At 41.3% G+C, this 26,228-nt stretch overlaps 1 protein-coding gene across 1 annotated transcript; it reads right to left on the minus strand.

Moving 5' to 3' along the window:
• Nucleotides 1-3,578: 3,578 nt before the first annotated feature.
• On the minus strand, nt 3,579-26,228 carry LOC120537487 (tripartite motif-containing protein 16-like protein). The gene is made up of 6 exons (XM_039766463.1): nt 25,739-26,228; nt 24,453-24,548; nt 15,140-15,370; nt 14,858-15,017; nt 12,287-12,352; nt 3,579-4,651 (listed from the first exon to the last, which is right to left on the minus strand). Exons 1-6 carry the CDS (start codon nt 26,216-26,218, stop codon nt 4,077-4,079), a joined length of 1,608 nt encoding a protein of 535 aa, XP_039622397.1. The 5' UTR covers nt 26,219-26,228; the 3' UTR covers nt 3,579-4,076.

Here is a 26,228-nt window from a genome sequence, read left to right on the forward strand (position 1 = left end):
AGACAGACAGTGTCAAATGCAGCACTGAGGTCAAGAAGAACAAGGATTGTGATTAGGCCCGAGTCTGCAGCCACTAAAAGATCATTAGTGATCTTAATTAGTTCCGTCAAAATGTCGAAAGCCTGACTGGAATGGTTCGTATAAACTGTTAGCAGATAAATGCTGATGTAGTTGAGAAGCCACAGTTTTTTCAAGAACCTTTGAAATAAAAGGAAGATTAGAAATTGGTCGAAAATTATTAAAGTCAGTAGGGTCAGCCCCAGGTTTTTTCAGTAAGGGGTGAATCACTGCAGTTTTCATAGACTGGTGAACAATTCCGGTGGAAAGTGACGAGTGAATAATTGAAACAACAAGAGGAGCTAGCGAGGGAAGGCAGGCTTTAACCAGAACAGTGGGAATTGGATCCAGGTAACAGGTCGAAGGCTTAGAGCTATTGATGAGATCCATGATTTCTGAAGCTCAAACATAGAAAATGAATGAGTAGGAGAAGGAAAATCATTAATGGTGGAGTCAATAGCAGCAGAGCCTAAATTAAAATGTATTGCCTGGATTTTATCATTAAGGTGTTACAGAATTCGTTAGAAAGGCAGTGCAAGGAAAGAGAGTCTGGAGGACTTGTTAGCGATCTGAGCAGGGAAAAAAGTGTTCCAGAGTTCCCCTTGTTGGAAGAAATTAGGGCAGTAAAATAGGCAGCTTTAGCATGCCGTATGCTGTCCCTATAGTAATGCATATGGCTGAAATACATCTCTTTATTAACATTAAGACCTGTCTTCTTGTACAGCCGTTCTAACTGCCGACCTTTAGATTTTAAAATGTGCAAAGTTGGTGTAAACCATGGGGCAGTATGTGTAAATGAAACTGATCGGGTTTTGAGTGGGGCTACCGAATTCAAAATGTCAAGAAGTCCTTCGTTATAAAAGTTAAATAAATCTGACGGAGAAATAGTTTGTAATGATTCCACAAATACATCAATACCTGATTGAAAATTGTCCATGTTGATATGTTTAAGATTCCTAAAAGTTATTACACGTTGAGGTTTGATGGTGTAGACAGTAAGAGTCATATTAATGTAAGAAGAAAATGATCTGAAGAGGGAAATTCTTCCACAGTACAATCATTCGGAGTGAGTCCAGTACAGCAAACCAAATCCAAAATATGTCCTTTGAAATGTGTCGGGGTTTCCATAAACTGCTGAAAGTCAAAGTTATCAAGGCAAGAAATAAAATCTCTGGTCACCAAGGACTTACTGTTATCCAAATGAATGTTAAAATCACCCATTATTATTATGTTTGAATATAACGAGGACAAATAAGCTAAAAAAGCAGAAAAGTCATTCAAAAACTCTTTGTTGAATTTAGGGGAACGGTAAATAGTTGCAACAATGGTGGGAATAGAGCCAGGTAGTTGACAAACAAGAGACTCAAATGAACCATAGGAAGAAACTGTCAGCGGCGTAACTCGCATTGTCTCGCGGTAGAGTATCACGAGACCTCCTCCACGATCAGAGTTGCGAGGTTGTGCCATGTAAACAAACCCAGGAAGTGTTGCTTCGTTGAGCAAAGTAAAGTCCTGGGGTTGCTGCCACGTCTCATTTAGAGAAAGAATGTCGATGTTACAATCCGTAAGAAGATCCTGAATGAGATGGGCCTTTCCTGTAAGGGAACAGATATTAAGATGAGCAAAGTTGATGGTATCCTCGCTGAGATGAGCAGGAGCGCTAGCCACCGTAGCTAGGCTGGCTAACACACTCGGATCCGAGGCTCTGCCAGATGGCCTCAGCGGTGGACGAGAAGTGGACCAGTAAGAGGTTATTGGAGCTCGAGTATCCTGTTGAAAATTCCAGCGGGAGCCTCTGTGGATATATCTCCGTCGTGGCTGAAAAAAGATGTCCGGGAAGGTTAACAGGACGTCCGTAGGAGATCCAGTCAACCTTGGTCGGAGTCGAAGAAGATCCACCGCAGAATACTGATACAGGCCCAAAAGGGCCAGAACAAGACAGGTAAGAGCCCTACATATCCAGTTTCCTTGCACTGATCCTGCCATCATTAGAAGATGTTAGCCGCAATCAGCAATCCGATAAGATTTCATTTCGAGTTCAATTTGGTCAAAAAGTTTAAAGCTTACTTGAAAAGTTCACAGAAAGTCCACAAAAGTTGTTATGAATTGTTCAAAAAATGCTTAAAAGAAGTTAATTAAAAAGTATTTAAGAATTTTACCTCTTAAAAAAAGGGGGTGGGGGGTGGGGAGGCAGCGGCGAGCAGTCACACCAGCGTTCACCACACAGAGATGTGTGGATGAAATAATAAAGCTATGTATATTAAGTTAGATGATGTGATGTATTAGATGAGGTGATAGCAGAAAAGCCAAATGCATTATATTACTGATTCCTCACTCCATGGACTGAGACATTTGTGCATACCTATGTGTAGATAAAGAATTGTTCTGCATTCTCATCTGAATCAGTGACTAATTTCTTTGAAAACAGAGGAAAGTTTTTTTCCATAACAGTAGGAAGTAAAGACGTTAGAGTTGAATACAAAACGGGAGGTCTGAAATGTTGAGGTATATCTAATGTGAAGGTCCTAGAAGTCATACTGGACTCATCACTGGCCGAGACTAGGAGACTATACAGGGCTGAAGGAATGCTGAACAGAGAAAAGGACATAGATATCCTCAATGAAAACCTGCAGAGCTCAGACTGATCCAAAGGTTCACCTTCCAAGAGGCAATGACCCCAAAGCACAAAGCAAATGCAAAACAGGAGGGCCTTATTACAACTGTGAGAATGTCCTTAAGGGGCCCGGCCAGATCCTGGACATAAACTCAATTGAATATCCTTGGTTGGACTTGAAAACAGCTGTCCACCAGTGGTCTCCCTCCCATCTGACTGAGCGTGAGACCATCTACAAAGAAGAATCCACAAAATCCAGGTGTGCGAAGCTTGTGGTGTCAGACCCAAGAAGACCCGAGCTGAAATTGCTGCCAGAGGGGTTTCAGTGAAGTACTGAGCAAAGTGTCTAAATACTTGTGTCAATGGGATATTTCAGTTTTTAATTTTGAATAAATATACAAAACTTTCAAAAAGCTTGTTTTCACTTCATCGTTCTGGGTTATTGAATGTCACTTGAGTAGGGAAAATCTGGAATGATTTGAGCACAATCTGCAGCATACAATTTGAAAAGCTGAAGGAGTCTAAATACGAAGGATGTTCGTTGGAATCATTGAAGGTGGGAGGAGTAGTAATTGGGCATTTGAAAGTTGGCACAACGCTGGAAAAATTGCATCAGAAAGGAAGGTGACTATGTAGAAAAGTGCTCGTAATTTGTTTTTGAAATTCTTATTAAATAGAGCTTTTTGAACATCCCTCGTATTTTCTGACTGCAGTGGGCGCCTACAAGCAGCGACTAACTTGACCTGCGTGTATCTGGGGGTCAACTCAGAGGGCAAATGCAGACTGCATGTGGATGATGACCAATGAATGCATCCATGTGGCAGCAGCATTACCCCTGGTGCCACTTTGACACACTGGGGGGAAAAAAACCCTGAAATGATCAGTTACCAGTATACATGTGGAGAACAAAGGAGACCAAACTGAATCAAACTCTGGGGCTGGACAGCAGAATCTAATAGTCAAATTAAACAAGAAACGGGAATTCATCTCTGATTCAGAAGTTTATTTGAAACAGAAAATAGCAGCCAGTAGTTCCTCCAGGTTGAAACTAGAAATACGTCACTTAGTCAGTCATGCTGCAGGCTTTATTAAGACATTATTGTTTTTGGCAGCATGAAGACGGTGAACTAAGAAGTATGTGGCTGTTGGTTCCAAATCCCAGAACTGTGTGCCACCTCAGACATCTCAATGAGTTTTAGAATGACTGAACCACACGCCCATGGAAAGTATTCAAGATGGCTGTGTCCAACACGACAGGTGTTTTTAAAAATAATATTAGTTGGTGAGTGCAGCTCCATTCAAACCCTATATAAAATGACAATCTTTCATTTTTTATGAAAAAAAAAAAAAAAACCCTGCAAGGTGCAGCTCCACATTTGGTCAACTGACTTTTTGGGCCATCTCATTAGGGTTGAGCAGACTGGCTCAACTGGCAGATTGTTATGCTGGAGTCAAAATTAACATAAAATCCAGGATAATGGTAAAAAAAACAAAATGCTGGGTGCAGAGGTTTAATAAACGTTGTCTCAAATTTGTGCAGAAGGATCATGGCCGTTTCTGAAAGTCCATAAAATGCCAGTGTCCCAGCTGGATAGTCCAGATACACTCCGATCCTGTGGCACCGAGCGGCAGCTATTTTAGTCTCCTGGTTATCATGCCAGGCAGCATACATGCTACCTGAGCACCAGAGACCCCAGGACTTGTTGTTGCGCCCAAGGCTACAGTCATTACCTGCTCCCTTTCTTCCGATGCTCTTGTAGGTGACTCCGATCATGGCTCCTCTGCCACTCCACTGCACCTCCCAGTAACTCCGAGCCCCAGACAGGCTCTCGATGCACAGGACTTGGTGCAGTTGGTCGAACCTCTCAGGGTGACTGGGGTAGGGCCAGCTCTCCCTCCCGAGGGTCACCATCCTCTGGTCTTCAGACAACCAGAGTTTCCGTTGTAGCGTGTTTCTGTCCAGAGTTGGCTGGAATGTGTCTAATCAGAAAGGAGAAGAACACCATGAGCTTCTGGGCCAACTACAAGCTTTAAAAATGTAGAATTGAAAAGGAGAAAGCAAAAGGACCCTTGCCTGCCATGTGATGTACTGTGTGTTGAATTATTACCCCGCACTATGCGACAAATTTCAGAAATAACTAATGATGATTGGCTGACTTTAGATGTCACACAAGTAACATTAGGACAGATGCAGACTTTTGTTTTAATTAGCAGGGGGGTCACACCAGACAAGTTCCAGCCTTATAAAGTCCCAACGACCTTGGACTAACACGAGGTGCTATGAAGGTCCCTCTATTTATTGATAAACGTGTACTGTACTCCAAAAAGTCGTTTCTGCTAAAAAGAGCCAACAAGACAGCGCCGGACAATTAAAAAAAAAAAAAAAAAACCATAATATATGAGATCCTATGCACACTACTCTTCATTTAAAAACAAAAACATTCATCTCAGTTTTTACCTTCCGCCTACACTACCTTGGCGTTCTCAACCCCAAAAATGGAGACTTCTAAAAATGCTCTTCACAGACTTAGACTTAAATTGCAGTGTGGGCAGTTGAAAAGGCGGAGTCTAATCGCACTCTGATTTGCTCATGCTTATTACATGGCCCTTCCCTGATTGGATCCTGTTCACTAAACACCTCATTCCCTGATTGGTCAGCCTCCACAGAAGAGAACCACATTCTAACACAGCAGGCTTAGAAGAGTTCCTTTCCAAGGTGTTGGTTGTGTTGCTTACTTGCATGTGTCTAAATTGTGTTTTGAATGCTGCATACATGCAGAAAAGAAAAATAATTTACAATTCATTTCAGTTTAGCCAAAAAAAGGGATGCTGAAGGCATTACTGCTGTAATTAAAAATTCAGACACCCATGAAAATGATCAGTGACACACTTTAATATATACACATCACGCACTACACGTAGGGCTCGTGATTAAAGGACGGATGGGGAGATGCATGATTCAGGAGCTCCTCTGGACAGCCAATTGGATTGCATGTTTGTCACACATGGTTTTCTTGAATTGAGTCCGCTAACTCCTCCCACAACCCTAAATGTAACCATAGTGTAGCCTGACGTATCACTGAAGTACATGTCTACTGTAAAGCGACAAGCTCTTCAACAAAGCAGAGAGCCCTGGGGGTCCACAACTAGAATCTGTTGCAGTTATTGCTGTTTTCTGAATTATCTTGACAGTCGCCTGTTGTATTTATTTTCCATTACCGAGCAGAGAGGTGGCTTCAAGTCAACACCAATCCGGAGCATAGAAAATTTATGGTTAGAAATCTAAATGTGTCCAACTTCCAGTAAGCTCGATAATGTTACAGAAATTGCCAGTACACTAAAGCTAGCGATTTACTGGAGTTTAACGGATATTAGCTGATGTTACAGAGCTAAGCTGACGCATGGCTGTGCATTATTTTTTTACTGTCAAAGACCTTAGGTCCAACACACGTCATTGAAGACTGCTACTGTTAATCGACAAGTGTTGTGGCACGTTTGTAAATTTCACCAACACAGATGGCTTTCTTACTTGCTAGTTTTTTACTTGCTGAATTGTGAGAAAAGCAACTTTGACATACAAAAAATGATTAGCTTCAGATTCACTTCAATATTTGGTTAATTTTATTGGCAGCTGATATTACTGATTTAGTTAATGCATTATTGCTATCTGCTGATATATATATATATATATATATATATATATATATATATATATATATATATATATACACACACACACACATACAGTCAGTCATATGAAAAGGTTTAGGAACCCCTCTTAGTTCTTTGGATTTTTGTTTATCATTGGCTGAGCTTTCAAAGTAGCAACTTCCTTTTAATGTATAACATGCCTTATGGAAACAGTAGTATTTCAGCAGTGACATTAAGTTTATTGGATTAACAGAAAATATGTAATATGCATCATAACAAAATTAGACAGGTAAATAAATTTGGGCACCCCAACAGAGATATGACATCAATACTTAGTTGAGCCTCCTTTTGCAAATATAACAGCCTCTAGACGCCTCCTGTAGCCTTTGATGAGTGTCTGGATTCTGGATGGAGGTATTTTTGACCATTCTTCCATACAAAATCTCTCCAGTTCAGTTAAATTTGATGGCTGCTGAGCATGGACAGCCTGCTTCAAATCATCCCATAGATTTTCGATGATATTCAAGTCAGTTGATTGTGACGGCCATTCCAGAACATTGGACTTCTCCCTCTGCATGAATGTCTTTGTAGATTTTGAACTGTGTTTTGGGTCAGTGACTTGTTGGAATATCCAACCCTTGCGTAACTTCAACTTTGTTACTGATGCTTCAACATTATCCTGAAGAATTTGTTGATATTGGGTTGAATTCATCCGACCCTCGACTTTAACAAAGGCCCCGGTCCCGGAACTAGCCACATAGCCCCACAGCATGATGGAACCTCCACCAAATTTGACAGTAGGTAGCAGGTGTTTTTCTTGGAATGTGGTGTTGTTCTTCCGCAATGCAAAGCTCTTTTTGTTATGACCAAATAACTCAATTTTTGTCTCATCAGTCCAAAGCACTTTGTTCCAGAATGAATCTGGCTTGTCTAAATCAGTATTTGCATACAACAAGCGACTCTGTTTGTGACGTGAGTACAGAAAGGGCTTCTTTCTCATCACCCTGCCATACAGATGTTCTTTGTGCAAATTGCGCTGAATTGTAGAATGATGTACAGATACACCATCTGCAGCAAGATGTTCTTGCAGGTCTTCTTTGGAGGTGATCTGTGGGTTGTCTATAACCATTCTCACAATCCTGCACATATGCCGCTCCTGTATTTTTCTTGGCCTGCCAGACCTGCTGGGTTTAACAGCAGCTGTGCCTGTGGCCTTCCATTTCATGATTACATTCCTTACAGTTGAAACTGACAGTTTAAACCTCTGAGATAGCTTTTTGTAGCCTTCCCCTAAACCATGATACTGAACAATCTTTGTTTTCAGATCTTTTGAGAGTTGCTTTGAGGATCCCATGCTGTCACTCTTCAGAGGATTGTCAAAGAGAAGCACAACTTGACCACCTTAAATACCTTTTCTCATGATTGGACACACCTGTGTATGAAGTTCAAGGCTTAATGAGCTAATCCAACCATTTTGGTGTTGCAGTAATCAGCATTGAGCAGTTACATGCATTCAAATCGGCAAAATTACAAGGGGACCCACATTTTTGCACAGCCAGTTTTTCACATTTGATTTAAATTCATACAACTAAATACTGCTTCACTAAAAATTTTTGTTCAGAAACCCCCCACAGTACTCAGATGTTTCTAGGAAATGAAAGACATGCCACTGTTATCTTTTTTTGTTGAAAGTAAATTATTATGCAGGCTGAGAGGCGTTCCAAACTTTTTCATATGACTGTACTGCTCAAAAACAATTAAAGGAACACTTTTTAATCAGAGTACAGCATCAAGTCAATGACACTTATGGGATATTAATCTGGTCAGTTAACTAGCAGAGGGGGTTGTTAATCAGTTTCAGCTGCTGTGGTGTTAATGAAATTAACAACAGATGCACTAGAGGGGCAACAATGAGATGACCCCCAAAACAGGAATGGTTTAACAGGTGGAGGCCACTGACATTTTCCCTCCACATCTTTTCTGACTCTTTTTTTTCACTAGTTTTGCATTTGGGTATGGTCAGTGTCACTACTGGTAGCATGAGGTGATGCCAGGACCCTACATAGCTGGCACAGGTAGTCCAACTTCTCCAGGATGGCATATCAATACGTGTCATTTACCAGAAGGTTTGCTATGTCTCTCTTGGTCCATCCGACGCTGCCAGGGTGCAACTAAGACTGTCCAGCAGCTCAGTGATGCCCTGGTCCAGATCTGAGAGGAAATCCCCCAGCACATCACCCGTTTTCTCATTAGGAGCATGCCTTGTGCCCAAACCCGACGTTGTCAGGCATGTGGGAGCCATCCAAACTACTGAGTATGATTTGGAGTTGCTGCAATGAAATTTCGGCAAAATGGACGGGCCTGCCGCATCACTTTTTCACTTTGATTTTTGGGGTGTCTTCAGCTGAATTCAGCCCTCTGTAAGTTGATAATTTTCATTTCCCTCAAACGATGTGGCATCCTTTCGTTCCTAACAGATTACCCAGTCCGTATCAGTAGAGATATCAAGCAGGATTTTTTTTCCCATTGAGATCTGATATGTTTTAAAAGTGTTCCTTTAATTTTTTTGAGCAGTTGATTTACAGTTTATATATATATATATATATATATATATATATATTTAGATATATATATATAGATATATATAGATATAGATATAGATATATATATAGATATATATATATATATATCTGGGAATCAAATAAAAAAATTAGCTAATTAGTCTCATAAATGTATGTAGCTAATTGCAATTAATCGCATCTAACATCAAAAGATGTAATTATAAAATGAATACATAAATCATGAAGCATATATACACTGACGCAAATTTAATGTAGAATCAACCCAAAGGAATTAAAAAACCAATAATGGAATAGTTTAAACTTAGATAATGACCTTAAACCTGAACTGTTCACTACTTACTACTTGAACAAGTATAGCCTGAACCTCAATGCCTTCCGACAACTGGAGAACGAGGCCAGTGTATTAATTCTCAGGTTGGCACAGCATGTGAGGCAGGGACGTGTCAGAGTAAGAAGGATCAAAACGACTGTTAACTTCTCTTAAATGGGCCTACATTAAAACTTGTGTTAAAACGCCATGAATATTCTCCTCAGTTGTTCATCACCATCAACGACTGAAAATTATACTCCACACTAAGTGTTGAGTCTGTGAACATCAGTCTCCGAGATGCTTTTTTTGTCACCCCGTCCCACCGCCTCGGACAGTTTCACATTTAAGAGATTTAACGCTTTTTTTTTTTTTTTGTAGAATCGTGCTGTGCCTTGGGATTCCGTGGGTTACAGAAACGTTCCGCCAAGGAAAACGATTGGAAAGCTCTGCTCTACCTACACCTTTGCTCCTGGCACGCTAAAAAAGATCTCCATAGCTGCTGTCTCAGTTAAAAACTGACACTGTGCATTACTTGGTTGATTGTGTTGTGCTCTTTGCATAAATTAGCGATGATACTGCAAACTGGAATAATGGGCAGGAATAATCATTACACTTCTGTTTCATAGAATTTTGTCATATTAGGGCAGTCATGCCTTGTAAGCTGGCTGACAGACCATTGATGTAAATACAAAGTTACTAGAGACTTATTTTGGTTGTTATGCCACTCAAAGGTCCCTCATTTAGCACTTATGTGATGTGACATTGTTTCGATCTTTTTACAGAAATATAAAATTTAAAAAAAGCATAAATTATCCCTTTGCAACTTTTCTCTGGCATAACCACCCTTTCCCCCACTCCCTTCACCTACGTCAGGTACGTGTAAATCAAGAAAACGAACACCAGTGCTACGTATTGACATGTGGCATATTGTTGTGAACCGTGTAATATGAACGTTTAAACCTTTAAATGGAAATTTTATTTCAGAAACTCTTTAAATGTCACTGATGCCACAGACCTGTGGTGATGTTCCTTAAAGGGTGCAGGAGCTTTCTTGTGATCATCATGGCCAGCACTGTCCTACCCTCACATTCATTTTCTGTCTGTTTCCTCTACAAAGTAATAGGAGCCGCCAGCCTTTGAAGGGATTGTAAATCTATTGTTGGTATAACACTAACAAAAATAATAATTACATGTTTTTAAAATACATGTTTGAATTTCAATGCAAAAACTTTAGGAAATGAGGACATGATTTAACATTCAGGTGCATTTGGGGACTTAGACAACTGATTTTAACAGTTGGATTGTTTTAACACTAGACATTAAGCCCGTTACAATAACGGGCGCTAGAACAGCAGTGCATAAACATTAGTAGGAACAGTCTATATTAAATGGCAAGGGACCTTGACCTCATTCTGTTTGTTGTCTGAAATTTTTGTGTTAAAAATATTTTTGCAAGAAGCCTAAAGTAAAATAATATTAAAAATAAAATCGAAATGTATATGGCAATACAATAAGTATAATTAATATTGTCTTAGTGTAAAACTTTGTAACAATCTGTAATACACAATATCTGAAGAAGATATTTAGGAAAATGTTATTATTTTCTTACCTCAGGAAATTTTTCAATAAAATTTCATTATAGACAACATTTTTTGTAAACACTCTTGTTCAGGACCATCTACAACATTGACAACAACATCTGTAAAACTTCTAACTCTTGATAATGCAACATATAACTGACCGTGGCTGAATACTGGTTCTGGCAAGTAACTGGCAACTTTTTCTAAGGTTTGCCCTTGAGCTTTATTAATTGTTATGGCAAAGGCTAATGTAACTGGAAATTGTCGCCTTCTTAAGGTAAAGGGTAAATTAGTAGAGGACAGAGCCAAATCAATACGGGGAATATTCTGACGCTCATTTTCTTTTTAACAATCGATTTATTTGCTTGTTTTTTCTTTGTCTTTCAGCCTTTCTTTTGTTGATGTTTACTTGCTGAGCTGACCGTTCTTTCAGGAGATGTTGCTTATATACGATTTGAGTGTCTGTGTCTTTTCTCCTACTTGACGTGTCCTTTTTTTTGGGTGGCATGTTGTTAGTTGATAGTTAGTTAGTAAACATGCACGGGGCAGTATGCGTGGCGTCTCCCCAGCAATGGATTTTATGTGCGCGGCCGCGACTACCCAATCAACACGCTCCCCAGCAATGCTGTCCTTTATTTGCTTATCATGCGCGGCCGCGGCTACGCCATTCACTGTGTGCTCAGCTCCCAGTGTGTGTGCGTCCACGATGCCGTGCAGATCGCACCGAGCCCCGCGCATGCGTACTTCACCAGAAGACGCACACACACACGGACACCTGGACGCACACAGGGGTTTTATTAAAGAGGATTTTTATTGACTTCATCAGAGTCACTTGTAACACTTTTGGTCACACATGGCTGTTCTCTCCTTTTGTGTCATCAGTGACATTCCCTAACTTGACAGTGCCCAGCCTGAGGGCCCCTTGTATCACCCACCATGTTAGACGTCTTCACAACAGGACAGGGCATCATGCACTTTCAAAGTGGGGCCTGGCTTTATGGGGGTGTGCTGATGTTAAAGCTCTGCCAAGGCTCACTGGCCTCAGATCTCCGTGGACTCAGGTCAGTTCTTCACTCAGCTCTTGGCTTACAGCTCAGCCCCACGTTCACCCGTAGCTATCAAGTGGCCATTTTTGAAGGCCTGGATTTACAGGATTTCAGCAATATGGAAGAGGTTTGGAGTTCATGTCTGTTATTACAGATTGAGAAGAGCCATCTCATGAGGACTGGACATCTGCTACCATACCAGCCGGTTGACAGAAGACCACAGGGCAGTCTTGGGCCCATAAGAGGCGGCTCTCGACTCATCTGAGAACAACTTGGCTGGCATCCCCTAAGATGTGGTAGACCTTAACTCAGGAAAGGCATCTTTAGCTGCTGGGCCATCCTTATTGCCACCTTTTCTTACATTAGGAGATGGTGGATTGTGGAATGGACAACCAATATAAAGAAGAAAAGCAAATAGAAACAAAGAAAGACAGAATCTCACTTACATGGTGTAAATGTTTCTCTGCGGATCCTTTCAGGACATGTTACACTGTAAATCTGTGCCTTCCCGGCTGAGGTCAAGAAAAAGAAAGAAAGTCAGTGTGTAGAAAGGACGGGAACATCTGATTGTATGTAGAATGTGGGCACCAAAATCAAACCACACCTGGACAGGATGCCAGGCCATCACAGGGTACTTTCATACCAGGCTGCTTTGGGGCTTCCAACATGACCTCCATGTATGTTGAAAATCTCACAGCTATGGAGATGTGTGGCGTTCACACTAACCCCATGCACCGGGCCACCTAAACGTTTTTTGTTTCTACAATTGTTAGCTTTTACAGTGCTGAATGTGAACAGAATATGTTTCAAAGCCAAAACATGGCGCAATGCTGAAAACAAGCAGTAGGAGGCACTAATCTATTAGCCAGCCTTGAAACCTGTGTAAGCTAATGCAAGGACTGGGTGGCACTGGGTGTACTGCACGGGGTACCAGTCCATGGCAGGGCCTATTTATACACACACACACACACACTCACTCCACATGCTTTCATTTGATACTGTCAAAGGATGTCCTTGACTTTCTACTATTGACAGCTTTAATACATGGAGATCTGATTTTATAAATACTGAATGGCAGGCAGTGAGTGATGATCTTGATATAAAGAAAACTGCAAAAATCCAAAGAGAGGCCGACTCCATCAGGATGCAGAGCACTGAGCCCTTGTGAATTTCCTGTCGGGGTTCAATGGAGTAGCATCTATTCATCTACAGCAAGCGTGTCAGTCTTCTATAATGCCTGCCACTGCCTTTTTATCTGTCTGTCTCTCTATGTAAGACATTTACCCTTTTGACCCTCCGCCGACTTGTAATCAGAAAGCAATGCATCCTTCAGCACCTGGGCACCCCTAGAAGGGGAAGATAATAACAATTTATCTTCATTTTATTCTGTTACATGAGAGCTCACCCTTTGCATTTTCTTTATCTAGTCCCATTCATGACAAGCAGGAGGTGATCTGCATCAAAATTATGGCGACAGAGAAATCCTATCACTGGGCAGATTTAAGACCATGAAGTGAACCTGTCTGAGAAGCCTACAACGTCAAGCCTGCTAGGTGTGGGATGAGAGTGAAGTAACACAGTCCTGTATGTGCGAGCGCTGTCAGTCTACGGGTGCGAGTGGAGTGGAGTGAGGACAGGCGATAACTGGAGCAGCAATCTGGAAGGCCGGGCCTGTCCTGGATGGACAATCGCCAAAGCAGACTGGAGGATGTCGGCTAATGCTCAGGCCATCATGAATAATGTCTCACAACCTCTCCATGTAGGCTAGACTACACTTTTCCTTTTTGCCGCTTTGAAATGTTAATTGGAAGTTAAACGTGGACATATCAAGTGTATTTATAATTCATACTGTCTAAATCGTATGTAGTTATGTGTGATGCCTTCTAGACCACAGAAAATTCATCTTAGGATCAATACAATCAATATCTATCTATCTATCTTTAATGATCAGAGATTTATTTCGGGCATGAAATATAACAAAACATCAAAATCAAAACTTCAACTTTTAAATTATTTACTTGGGCAGGCAAAATTAGCCATTTTAAAAAGCCGTAATAATAAACAAAGTAGTATGTTACCAGATGATGTACTGTTTATTTTAAAATTTTATGTAATTTCAAGAATTAGGCTGGAATTTACATTTTATAAAATAATGTGTAATATTGAAGAATTTAAAGTGTGGGGAGTGAAGGGGGTGCTGTGCTCTATTGAGGAGGGGCAACTAAAAATGAATTTGGAATAATGAAGAAGAGCGGGTGTGCGATTGTTATGTTAAACGTTAGGAGGATTAGACAGAGTACTAAATACAGACTTGTGTACTTAACTTAATGTGCGGGGAACGGGGAGTAGTAGAGGAGTAATGTCATTGTTATTTGTATTGAGAAATTGTTAATTGTAGTGATGTGTTCATGTCTGCTATTATTGTGCAAAATAAAGTTTATATTAAAAATAAAATATCTATCTATCTATCTATCTATCTATCTATCTATCTATCTCAAAATTTGGAAAGTTTTCAGACCCCTGTACATGTTGGACACTTCATTATGCTGCAGATTCCATTTTAAATGGACGACTACGAGGTCCGTGGACACTCCCCAGCGAGTCCTGTGTCCTTCCCTTTCTATGCTCCTGAGCCCTTATCTGTTAAAGGATCAAGCCGCATTTGTACAGTACCACCCCTGCATTGACATCTTCTGGGTTTTCCAAAGCTTCTTCCATATAATTTCGCACCCCCAAGTAATCATTTCTGGGGTCCTTAAAGAAAATGATATCCTGTAACAGAGGAAATTCCTTACCATATCATTCACACTTAATGCAGCCTTCTCAGGCCAATGCCCAGTTACAGTGCTGTTGGACCCTGAAGTTGATAAGCAGGTTACAAAATGTATGAATGTTCACCATGCTATAAGCTTCTTTTTTCCATTTAATATTATTACAGTTTAGAGGGAGAGTCAACCTGCTGTAAACAAGCCTTTTTTTTGTTGTTCCACCCATTTCGCTAAGCTTCAAACACCCACCATTCTGAGTCACTTTCATTAGCGCTCGTCTGAGAAGCTTGTCCACTTGCTGCTTCAGGCTAAACAGTTCCCTGCTGAAGTTTTCAAAAGAGCCATCCACACTTCTGGGAAGTTTGGGAAGGTCTCGGCCTTTAGAAGGAATACAGAGAGTCTTGAAATTCTGTATGGGAAGAGAAATAAGTGAATGTCTGTGGAATTAGGCAGGTCAAGAAGATAAAAAGGACAAAACAGTGGAGATGAAAGAATGTACCCCCTGGCACGCTCGCCATCAGTGGGCTTTACCTGAAAGAAATGGCATTGGTCAGTCTTTGAAAGCTGCCTCAGTCTGAGGTTTATTTTCTTCAAATCCTCTATTTCACCCTCCAGCTGCCCCATGACATCGTCAGCTTTCTTCACAATGGCATCCTCTTGAGCTCGAATCATCTCGTTTAACTCATGGCGGCTTTTCTCAATGGAGTGGATTAGATCAGCGAATATTCTGTCACACTTTCCTGCTTCTCTCCTTGCAGAGTTCTATGTTTAAAAAAAGCATACCAGGCTTAAATGAAACCATTTCAAAAGCAGAGCCCAGTAAAAGTGCTAGATGAAGGCCAACTGTCCTCGGCTGTATTTCCTGCTGAGACAGACCTGCCCTTTGACACCTGATCTGCTCTGTCAGAATGAACAGAAATGTAGCAGGAATACAGCAAGTATGAACATTGCATTTATTGGGTTAGTTAGCTTTTAATCCCACCGCGGATCAGCTGCTTTTATGTTACTCCAGTATGAGCTCTGATACATCAGGTAAAGTGACTGAGGAGCTGAAACACCCCCTGGGAGGGACTCCGGGAGAGGCGCCCCTCCTAGCTGAACTGAGAGGACCACCGAGAGACTAGCATGGAATATCAAGGCTTAGTAACCGTGTCAGATCTTGGGAAACTATCAAAATGTTCCTGTAGCACTGAAGGTTCTCAAGAGCACAGACATCATCATAAATGGAAGACGTTTGGAACCACCAGCTGGCCACCCTACCAAACTGAGTTATCATGAGAGAAGTGTCTGGATAAGGGTTAGGGTTATTTGCTTTCAGCATGTACTGCTGCTGGATCAGTTGCTGTGCATGTTCTTTGGGTGAAGTCACAATTACGCTTGTGAAGAGATTGAAATCCTGCAAAAAAGTCACCTGTAGCTAATACAGTAGACTTGCATTGTAGAGATCCAGCGAATGACAAGCTTGAAAGTTGCCCATCACTCTTATGAAATCGTGCACGTTGGAAGTGACATCATAATTTACCATTTGAGGAACTCATCACTATTACATGCTTTGCTGTCACTAGAACCGGAATCTATCATGTTGTCACTGGCCATGTCTGAAGAGCTGTCACTACTATCGAACGATAAATCGCTTTACGCTTTGACAGCCCATATTGGCTTTGCTGAACCCAAAGTTGTTCTAACAGCAGTTCACTTGAGATGAGCAAATGTGATGAGTAAGTGTGTGCGTATGACTGGCTGTGGATGAGTTATCTCAGGAATAGCAGTAAAGTGTTTCCAGAGGACTCGACTGGCCTGTCTAGTTGCACTAATATATTTTTCTAATATTATTTTGATTAATTTCAGGGCTCCTGGAGCCCAGTTAGCCTGCATAGAGGTCTGGCTGTGAACACCCCATTACTGTCATATTTTTTTCCAATATATTTGTTCTATGATGTATTTTTATAGTTTGTTATATGTTTATATGTTTTTGTTATATGTTATATAGTTATATGTTTTATCTCTTACTGTCTTTAACTTGCATTGTTAATAACAAAATGTTCTGTGATTTTTTTAGGTAAGGAAGACATACTTATGAATTATGGGGCTGGAGAGTGGTGACTTGTTCCATGTTGATTAGCATACGTCTGTACGAATTTCACTGTGTCCTGTACATGTGACTCTAGAAACCTACAAACTTCTTGTGATGCAGTGCTACACCTGAATCATTTGGGGGGATGCAGCACTGGAGCTCCCGTTTCCCATGGGGCTCTCACTACTGATGTCAAGCACTCGGGGGCCGTCAGTTGCGGCGCCTCTCACTCCGGGGACCGTGGCAGGTGGGGAGTTGGACTGTGACAGTACACTTCTCATACCGTGACACAGATGACGTAAGGTGAGCTCAGGGAGGAAAGAAACCTGCCGGGGAGCAGAAGCATAGAAGCTCTCTTTACCTACTTTCACTTCTCACTAAGCATTTATTGTTTTGATTTGCTCCCATGTTAAAGTACAACTCAAATCGTTTCCTTTTTGTTCTTGAAACTACGAGAAAAAGCAAAGCTGATTTGCAGATAAAAAAAACAGCAGCGTAACTTACTAAGTAGCATAACAATATTACTAGAGAGCAGAATATTATGTGAGTAGAGAGATGAAGCGGTCTTTTGGGAATATGCCAGATTCAGAAAGTAGAGTCTTGTAACAGTAGTATAGCATAACAGATATGTGTAGGCCGTCATTCAGGCGTGTCGGTTGATAGGTGGGCCGTTATCCCTACCTTTTGGGTGTATGCTCCTATGCAGCTGGCCCGAAAACTGACCTGCCGAGTTCAAATGGTTAAAATCAAAGCTAGGAACTGTTCTTTAAAAGAATCACAAACCTCAGTACCTCAGTCCAAATCCATGTCCTCCTCTGGTGACCTTTACAGTCTTCTCAGCAGACAGAGGTGTCCTCCAACAAGAGGAGTCAACCATTATCTGGCTCGTGTCTCTACTGCCATCCCTCGGCATCTGAGAGGACCCTGTGAGCCCTGTGCCCTACTCCCACCGGTATCCCTTGGTGTCTGTGGAATCTCCCAGAGCGATTGGTTGCTCCTGTTCCCTGGATGTTCAGCAGGAGCCACACTACCTCAAGAGTGTCGCTGATACCCATGGGACATCGTCCATAGATCGCTTGTCTCCTCTCAGCAGCATCAGCTATTCCACGATCCTGGCCCTCATCTTTTTTTTTTTTTTCTTCCTCCTGATTTAACCTCTATCTCTTTCTCATTTTTTTCTCTTTTTTTCCTTTACTTTGATCTCCCAGGTTCTTTTATACTCGTATGAGTGGAGCGTCCTAATTACGATCTACGGAGTGCTAATGTGGACCAGCAGAGCCAATCAAGCAATCATCTTGCCTCTACACAGAACATCCAATGGTGCCTGCACCAACAGAGCATGAACCTCAATACTCTTAATTGTAAAGGTCACACTGTGATGGACCCTTTAATGCACTTTACCACCATGACTTACACTCGTTTCCAAGCATAAGCACATTTTCTGCATGTGCCCTTAGGTGACAAAAAATAGATGCACTAAAAATAAGGATAGAACTGCATGTAAATTTGCTCCAAATCATACAAATTCCTCCCAAATGTGCATCAAAAATTAATTCTGTCCTTTGAAAGACCTGATTAAAAAATGTACTCTTCATCCACCCATCAAGAATCATTTTTCACGTCAAGGTACTGCAGGAGCTCAAAACGTATCCTGACACCATTGGACACAAAGCAAGAACCAACCCTGGACATGCTTATGCTGACACTTTATCAACTATCCAGCAAGCCGTCATTTTTCTAATGTGCTCTTTAAGTTTAGGTTGCATGGAGCAGCTGTTTGTCTCAGGTATGAGGACGAACTCACACACCCTCTCAAATGGAGAATGAACAATTTAACAAATGGCACACAGGCATAGCTTAGGCTGAGTTCTGAATCTAAGAATCTGAACATTAGAACAATTTTGACATGAATAGGCATTTAGTCCGACAAACGTTTCTATCCTGTTCTCCTAGATAATAGAAAATAACATCAAGTTGAGATTTGAAGTGGCCCAAAGTGCCATTGCTACCACACCACTCCATTAGTTTATTTCATGTGTCTGTGATTCTCTTTTTTGTGATCAATTATTTATGGAGAATTTGCAATGTATTACATTAAACAGAATTACACAGAAGATTTTTAATAGAACCCATAACCCTGACAATGTCCAAGATCAACGGGGAAGAAAACATTAGGATTGAGATACAAGAATATGTAGAGAAAAGTGCCTGGGATGACACCCAGTGGGCAAAAGTGACAGGATCAGTTTCAAGGTAGCACATATGGGGAGTAGGGTAAAGTCCGTAAAGGAAATATACTTGGGTTTGCTCGTAATCGGGATCTTGGGGAATAGCGTTTAAAACATGGTCAACAAGGCAGGAGGCATAGAGGAAGGAGAGAGGACTCTGAACCAAACTGAAATCAAGGGGAGAGACCGATCATCTGATTCACACAATATAGCATAGAGGCTGGGCACTCGAGGCCCAGAGGAGCAGAAAGAGTGAGACAGGGGTTCAAGAAGATGAGCTGGCAGAGCAGTGCAAAATGTGCCCTTAACATGTTTCCAACTGTATCCCTGTGTTCTTGTTGAAGAATTTAGCTGAGATTCACTATTGTCATTCCCTTTGCAATTTTAAACACTTCAATCATTTTAACTTTTAATCTGCATCTTCTTAAACTGAAAAGTTCATCTCCTTCCATCTCTCCTCACAGCTCATACCACTCAGTGCTGGAATCAGCCTAGCTGCTCTTCTGTGGGCCTTATCTAGCACCGCGATGTCTCTCTTGTAATATGAAGACCAGGTGACTTCAGGTGAGTGCCGTATATAACTCTTGACTTGTATTCTACTCAATGTGATATGCAGCCTAACCTCCTAATAACCTTCTTAATCTCTTCTGTACACTGTCTGTACTGTCTATAACAACAACAGCAAGATTTATTTCTTCACATTATTGTAAACAGGATGTAGCTCAAAGTGCTTTACAAGATCTCACAGATAAAGTTACAAGAAAAGAAATATCAACTAAACTTATATAAAAATAATGAATAGATAACATACAAAAATAATTCATCAACGCCCTTATATAAAACAAATACAAATTATTAATAAAAAATCGGAGTCATGGGCACAGTGGTGCAGTGGGTAGCGCTGCTGCCTCGCAGTTAGGAGACCCGGGTTCGCTTCCCATGTCCTCTCTGCGTGGGTTTCCTCCCACAGTCCAAAGACATGCAGGTTAGTCTGCCCTCTTGTGGTCCTGGGGAGGCATAGTCCCTCTCCCGGTCCTTCTCGCTGTCCTGGCTGGGCACAGCCCCCAGCTGCCCGCCATAATATTCTAGCTCACTTTTACTGTTCCTAACACTCTTCACCTCCTACTTAACTGTTGCTCTACCACTAAAATATTAAAAGAATCTCCAAGGTCATCTTTCAGGTTTTCTGCAGTATTTCAGCTTTCCTAATTCCCTTTTTTTTACTGTTACTCTTATAATCTCTGTTGTTTAGGCCTCAATGGGTTATATGGCTGTTTATCTGTTTGCAACTTTTTTAGCTCCTTATTTATTCATTCAGATTTCTCTATAATTGCTTACTGCTTCTAAACTTTGGGATAAACTTGTCCTGCATTACATGTAAAACACTTTTAAACCTGCTCCACAGCTCCTCAATTGTCTCCTCACTTGAACACTTTATTTCATTTAGGCTTAAGATGAGACTTAAGGTGCTCTACCCATAGTGCCACACTTCCTTCATTTAATAATCCCCAGATATGTTTTCTGAGACATGGCTGTAAACTGTTGTCTGTGGGGGCATCTACATGCGCACAGGAGAAGCAAGCCAATACGCAGCTGGGAAGACAGCATGAGTTAAGAGTTAAGTTGTCAGTTCTACTTCCTGTAGTGCCATGCTGCTCAGAAACACTGCAAATGAACTTCATAATTAAAGACATTTTTTTCTGTCCAACTACGTTTAAGAATGACGACTAAAGAGAACAAAATGAATCTTATAAATAATCATGTTAAAAAAAAGAAGATGCACAGAGATAACTATCCAGAAAAGAACAAGGAAGAAAAAACTGGCATTGAATTTTGTCACCATGCCCTTCCTCGCACTTTCCATCTGAAGTGGCCTATAAAAAGCGTATGCAGGCTATAACCATTTTGGGGATTTCCACAGTGTGAGCCAAGGCAGGTGAGGTAACGAGGTCACAGAGCAAGTGGGAACTGACGCAGCAGATCAAAGCATTGTCCACCAGAGGGTCTAAGAGAAGAAGCTCATCTTCTTGCCTAACAGACGTTTTTGAAGGTTTATCCTGCTACATTGCTTGAAATCTCTCACTTTCTCGGATTTAACAGACTTTAGTCACATCACAAGAGATGCAGAACAGAGTGCTAAAAAGATTTTGTTGCATCCTGCAGTGCTGTGGTGAAGCATTTTATCAGACTTCTTTAGCTATTTTTCTTTCATTCACGAAAGCCTGATAATCATTTGTGGTTTTGTAACCCAGCACTCTGTCGACAAAGAAAGACACCGATGACACAAGAATATCACAGTTCAATATGGGTCACTTGGACATGAAAATAAAGCCATAATGGAAGGCAGAGTTGAAAAGCTACAGCTCATTAATTCAAAGTAATCTTCAGTTATAAATGATCTATCCAAATCCCTGCCTTATTTTATATTATGCAGTTGGCTTTGCCTAAAGCTTTACAATTAGTTAAGTGACTGGCTCTGCTCACACAGTGAGAAACATCTGCATCTCAGACAGACAGCTGGATAACCCACTGCTCTGTATTGTAAACCAAACAGAAGTCAAATTCCTAAAATGGTGTCTAAAGTCTCTCTTCAAAGGGCTGTGGGTGCTGTGTCTCATGCAAATGCTTCAGGAGTCAGTCACTCTGTTAACCGAAGGTGCCACAGACCGTGTAAATCAGTCTGCCATAAATATTTAAACTAATTAATGTGAGCGTGTAGACCTGCCTCAGCAGGAAACGTGGCCTCATGCAGTTCACACTTGTGGGGGACTCGGCCTCAGAAAATATTTAATTAGAGAGGGAAGAAGGTATACCTGTGGACAATAATGAGTGCATATATAGGGGACATCATCAAGAGTCTCAGAAGGGGGTACTGTCACTAGTCACCTGGTCCTTTCTGTCTGTAGTTCTGAAGCTTGCTGCCTGGAGGATGTGTAACCCAGTTCTGCCTCCGCCAAGAAGCCCAGCTCCTTCCGGACTGGTGACATATAAACCCAGAAGCCACCAGAAGTTGGGGTTCATTCTGGTACCAATAACATAAACCAAGACAACAGCGAGCTTCTTCAGCAATCTCATCTTTCTGTTTTGGATTGATGCCAGTTTTGTTCCATGAGTGTTATTTATTTATCCTGTTTTCAGCACCATAATTGTTTTTAATAATGTATTTAAAATGTTTATTTATGTTAATTAGCATAGTATACAAGCAAGCAAAATTTTGAAATGTAACATTTGCAGACTTTATACATCAAAGAACTTCGAAAACTTACAAAACGATAATTAAACACCATCCAAGAGAAAAAGAGAGAAAGAAAAGTCTTAATCCTGATTGTTTTCTAAAGATTCAATACTGTGTAGGTTTCAGAAGGTTGAAAGAGGTGATTATCATGTAAAGGAGCAACAGATAAAAGCTCCCCTGCATTGGTTCCATATTCTGAGTGATTGATCGACAATTGGAACATCGGTATATTGACGATCAAAGGTATTTACAGGGGCACAAAGAAGGGCAGATAAAGAAGTACATCAAGATTTCACTATTATTGCTGACCAGGCTGGTATAAATTCATTAATTATTCCTTGGATATTTGCTGCCTAGTAATAAAATGAAAATTAGGTAGTGCCATGCCACCTTCTGATTTAGTTCTTTGTAGAGCCACCTTTTGAATATGTGGAACTCTCAAATTCCAGATAAATTAGGTTATAATTAAATCTAGTTTCTTAAAAAATGATTTCTTGATGTGTATAAGGATGCTCTGAAATAGAAATAGAATCTTGGGAATGATTTCCATCTTGGTGGTATTGATTCACTCTGCTAATAGTTTCTTAGAAGGCTGGTGTCCTTCAACATCTGCAGTAAGATGCTGCAGATGTTCTATCAGACGGTTGTGGCGAGCGCTCACTTCTATGCAGTGGTGTGCTGGGGAGGCAGAATAAAGAAGAGGGACAAACTGGTGAGGAAGGCAGGCTCTGTTAAAGGCACGGAGCTGGACAGTTTGACATCCGTAGCAGAGCGACGGGCACTGAGCAGGCTCCTGTCAGTCATGGAGAATCCACTGCATCCACTGGACAGGATCATCTCCAGACTGAGGAGCAGCTTCAGTGACAGACTGCTGTCACCGTCCTGCTCCACTGACAGACTGAGGAGATCATTCCTCCACCACACTAGGCGACTCTTCAGTTCCACCCGTGGATAAACGTTAACATTATACAAAGTTATTGTCTGTTTTACCTGCTGTTTTTTTATTATCACTCTTTAATTTAATATGCTGCTGCTGGATTATGTGAATTTCCCCTTAGGATTAATAAAGTATCTATCTATCTATCTATCTATCTATCTATCTATCTATCTATCTATCTATCTATCTATCTATCTATCTATCTATCTATCTATCTATCTATCTATCTATCTATCTATCTATCTATCTATCTATCTATCTATCATGAGATGGAGGGCAGACAATCTGTTAAAATCTTTTTCCATGCTGTTAACAAAACTGTACTGAAAAAGATCTTTATATTTACTCTTAATGTTTACCCCTAGATATTCAAACTCATTAATTTTCCTCTATTTATACAAAGATGGGTCCACATGGCAATACTGCTCATACTGCGGGCCCCCAAGGTGCTCCCAGGCCATTTAGGAGATACAGTCCTTCTAGTGAGCCCTGGGTCTTCCCAGGGGTCTCCTCCCAACTGGCCATGTCCGTAAAACTTCCACAGTGAGATGTCCAGAAGGTTTCTGTATCAGACGCCTGAACTACCTCCTCTCGATGCGGAGGGTCAGCGGCTCTACTCCAAACCTCTCCCGCATGTCTACGCTTCCCACCCTGTCTCATGGGTGGGCCCAGTAACCCTGCAGAGATAACTCATTTCGGCCATTTGCGCTCACAATCTCATTGTTTTGTTCATTACCCAAAGCTCATAACTAGAGGTGAAGGTAGGGGCGTAGATTGACTGGTAAATCGAGAGCTTTGCCTTCTGACTCAGCTCCTTCTTCATCCATACAGATTGGTATGTTGACCGCATAACTGTACTTGCTGCCTCCTGTCAATATTCAAACTGTCCTGATAAAATGAATGGCTAGATGTCCAGTCTAGTATGGTGTGCTAGAGAGTTCACAGGAAAAAGCACACTTTTATTAAAATTAATTTTGTGTCCAAATGACTTTTAAAATTCTGCTAATGCATTAAGGACTAATGGTAAATATATGTGTGGGTGCAATATATACAGTGTAATAATCCCCTTTATCTCTGGTGTATTATGAAAATGAATTTCTATTGGCTCAATAGCTACTGCAAAAAGTAGCAGTGACCACCAGCAACACAGTTAAACGGGGCTACCGGCTAGTACCCCAGCCCTTCATCTGACTAACATTTCCTATTTTTTCACCTTTACACTAAACTTGGGGATGAACATGTGTTGAGTTATCACATTTATCCTTGAAATCTACACGACCACCCAACAATGTACACTGACAAAGGATACATGAAAATGTAAAAATGCTGGTTAGCATGGGCCTGCTTTCTGAAACTTTCAGCACACTCACCTTAACAAATTTTACTGTCCACTTCATGTCTTCCAGTTTCTGCTGCTTTTTCCTAATTTTGTGCTGGATTTCTATTTGCTTTACTTCCAGTTGTCTCTAGAATAGAAGGGACAGAAGGTGCTTATCCATGTATGGTCCAAAGTAGCTTATACTGTACACTGGCAATTGTGCACAGAAATCACAGACAGTATAAAAAACAGAGGGACCCCTAGCCGTCTTCTCCGCAACAGCCCCACTATAGCAGGCGTCCCCACCAAGGCCGGACAGCTAGCTGAATTTTCCCACCTTGTTAACACTCATCCTTTTCCTGCTAATCCCATTCATTTCTGCTGTCTGCTCTTTATCCTGCTCTCATCCTGTACTGAAATCCTGAAATCCTGACCCAAGATTTCCATGTCCCAAAGGGCCAGTGTCACCACACAGTCTTACCATTTGGCCTCCTCTTTAGCTAAAAATTCAAACTTCTGTAATACAACAGCTGATCTTCCCGTGGCCCCCATGCCAATTTACCTTACATAAGAGTGAAGCTTATCCATGCAACAGAGGGAGCACCCATGTAAGATATCAAGGAGGGCTCCACCAGACAGCCTGCTGCGTCAGGATCTCATTTATATTAAAGGGGACTCACCTCGTGGTCTCCATTATTCACACATGAGATAGAAGATTGACACCTGCCAGTTATTTTGGTTATACTTGTTATACCTCCATCACCCTTAAGGTGGTCCTCGTCCCCAGTTATTAGTTTTTTAAGCTAAACATGCTCATTATGCTTATCCATTTACTGTATCTGTGAACCCAATTAACCCAATTTAGAATTAGTTCAGTTCAGGCACAAGGTAGGAACCAATCGTGCATTGGACACACTCTCAACCTAACAGGTGCCAGTCTGTTACATTTCACATTCACACAACCTGTTTGGATGTCAATCCATTGTAGGGCTCACTTGCATCCTCACACACACAAATATCTTCAGGGCACACTCAAGAATGCACACACAGCCTAAAGAGGTGCCATTTAAAGGCAGGGCATCCTCAAACACACGTACACTCACAATTTAACAGAGTGCCAGTCCATTGCAGGGCACACTCATGCACACAAACTAACAGGAATGTCTGCAAGATGTGGATAACACTCCACACCCATCTTCACACATGGTGCCTGAGCTGGAGTTTGAACCCAGCGTCCTGGAGCCTTGAGGCAGTAGGTCTAAGCTGTGCACCACCATGCCCCCCGAACAACGATATGTATTTATTTGTAATTTTTAATTAGACACTGCATCGCCTCACCTCCTGTTTGGCTCGGTCCTTCTCAATAGGTACCATCTCATGGTTCTTGTGCTCTTCCAATATGCATAACGAGCAGACGCAACAATTATCAACGACACAGAAGTATTCCACATCCATATTATGTTGTGGACAGACCTGGGGTGCGGTGCTCTGAGGTTTTTCTGTCCCATTCACACAGTGGGGCTGAATCTGGACCTCATTTTTGAAAATTCTCCTAGTGTGCACCTCTCTGGATACCTCCTGGAGGCGTCTCACCATGATCCCAGCCAAGATGGGCTTCTTCTGAGGTGCAGGCTTTTGGCTGAAGGCTTCACAGCATTGGGCACAGCTGCAGTCACCCATCAGACCTTTCTGGTCCCAGCAATTCTTAACACAGTTTACACAGTACCTGTGTCCACATGGGATGGACATCAGGCTGTCTGAAGTCTCTAAACATATTGAGCACTTGAATAACTTCTCTGGTTGCACATTTGCTGCCATGTTTCCTCCT

This window comes from Polypterus senegalus, chromosome 10 (genome assembly GCF_016835505.1).
Source record: "Polypterus senegalus isolate Bchr_013 chromosome 10, ASM1683550v1, whole genome shotgun sequence".
In the NCBI taxonomy this organism is placed as follows: Eukaryota; Metazoa; Chordata; class Cladistia; order Polypteriformes; family Polypteridae; genus Polypterus; species Polypterus senegalus.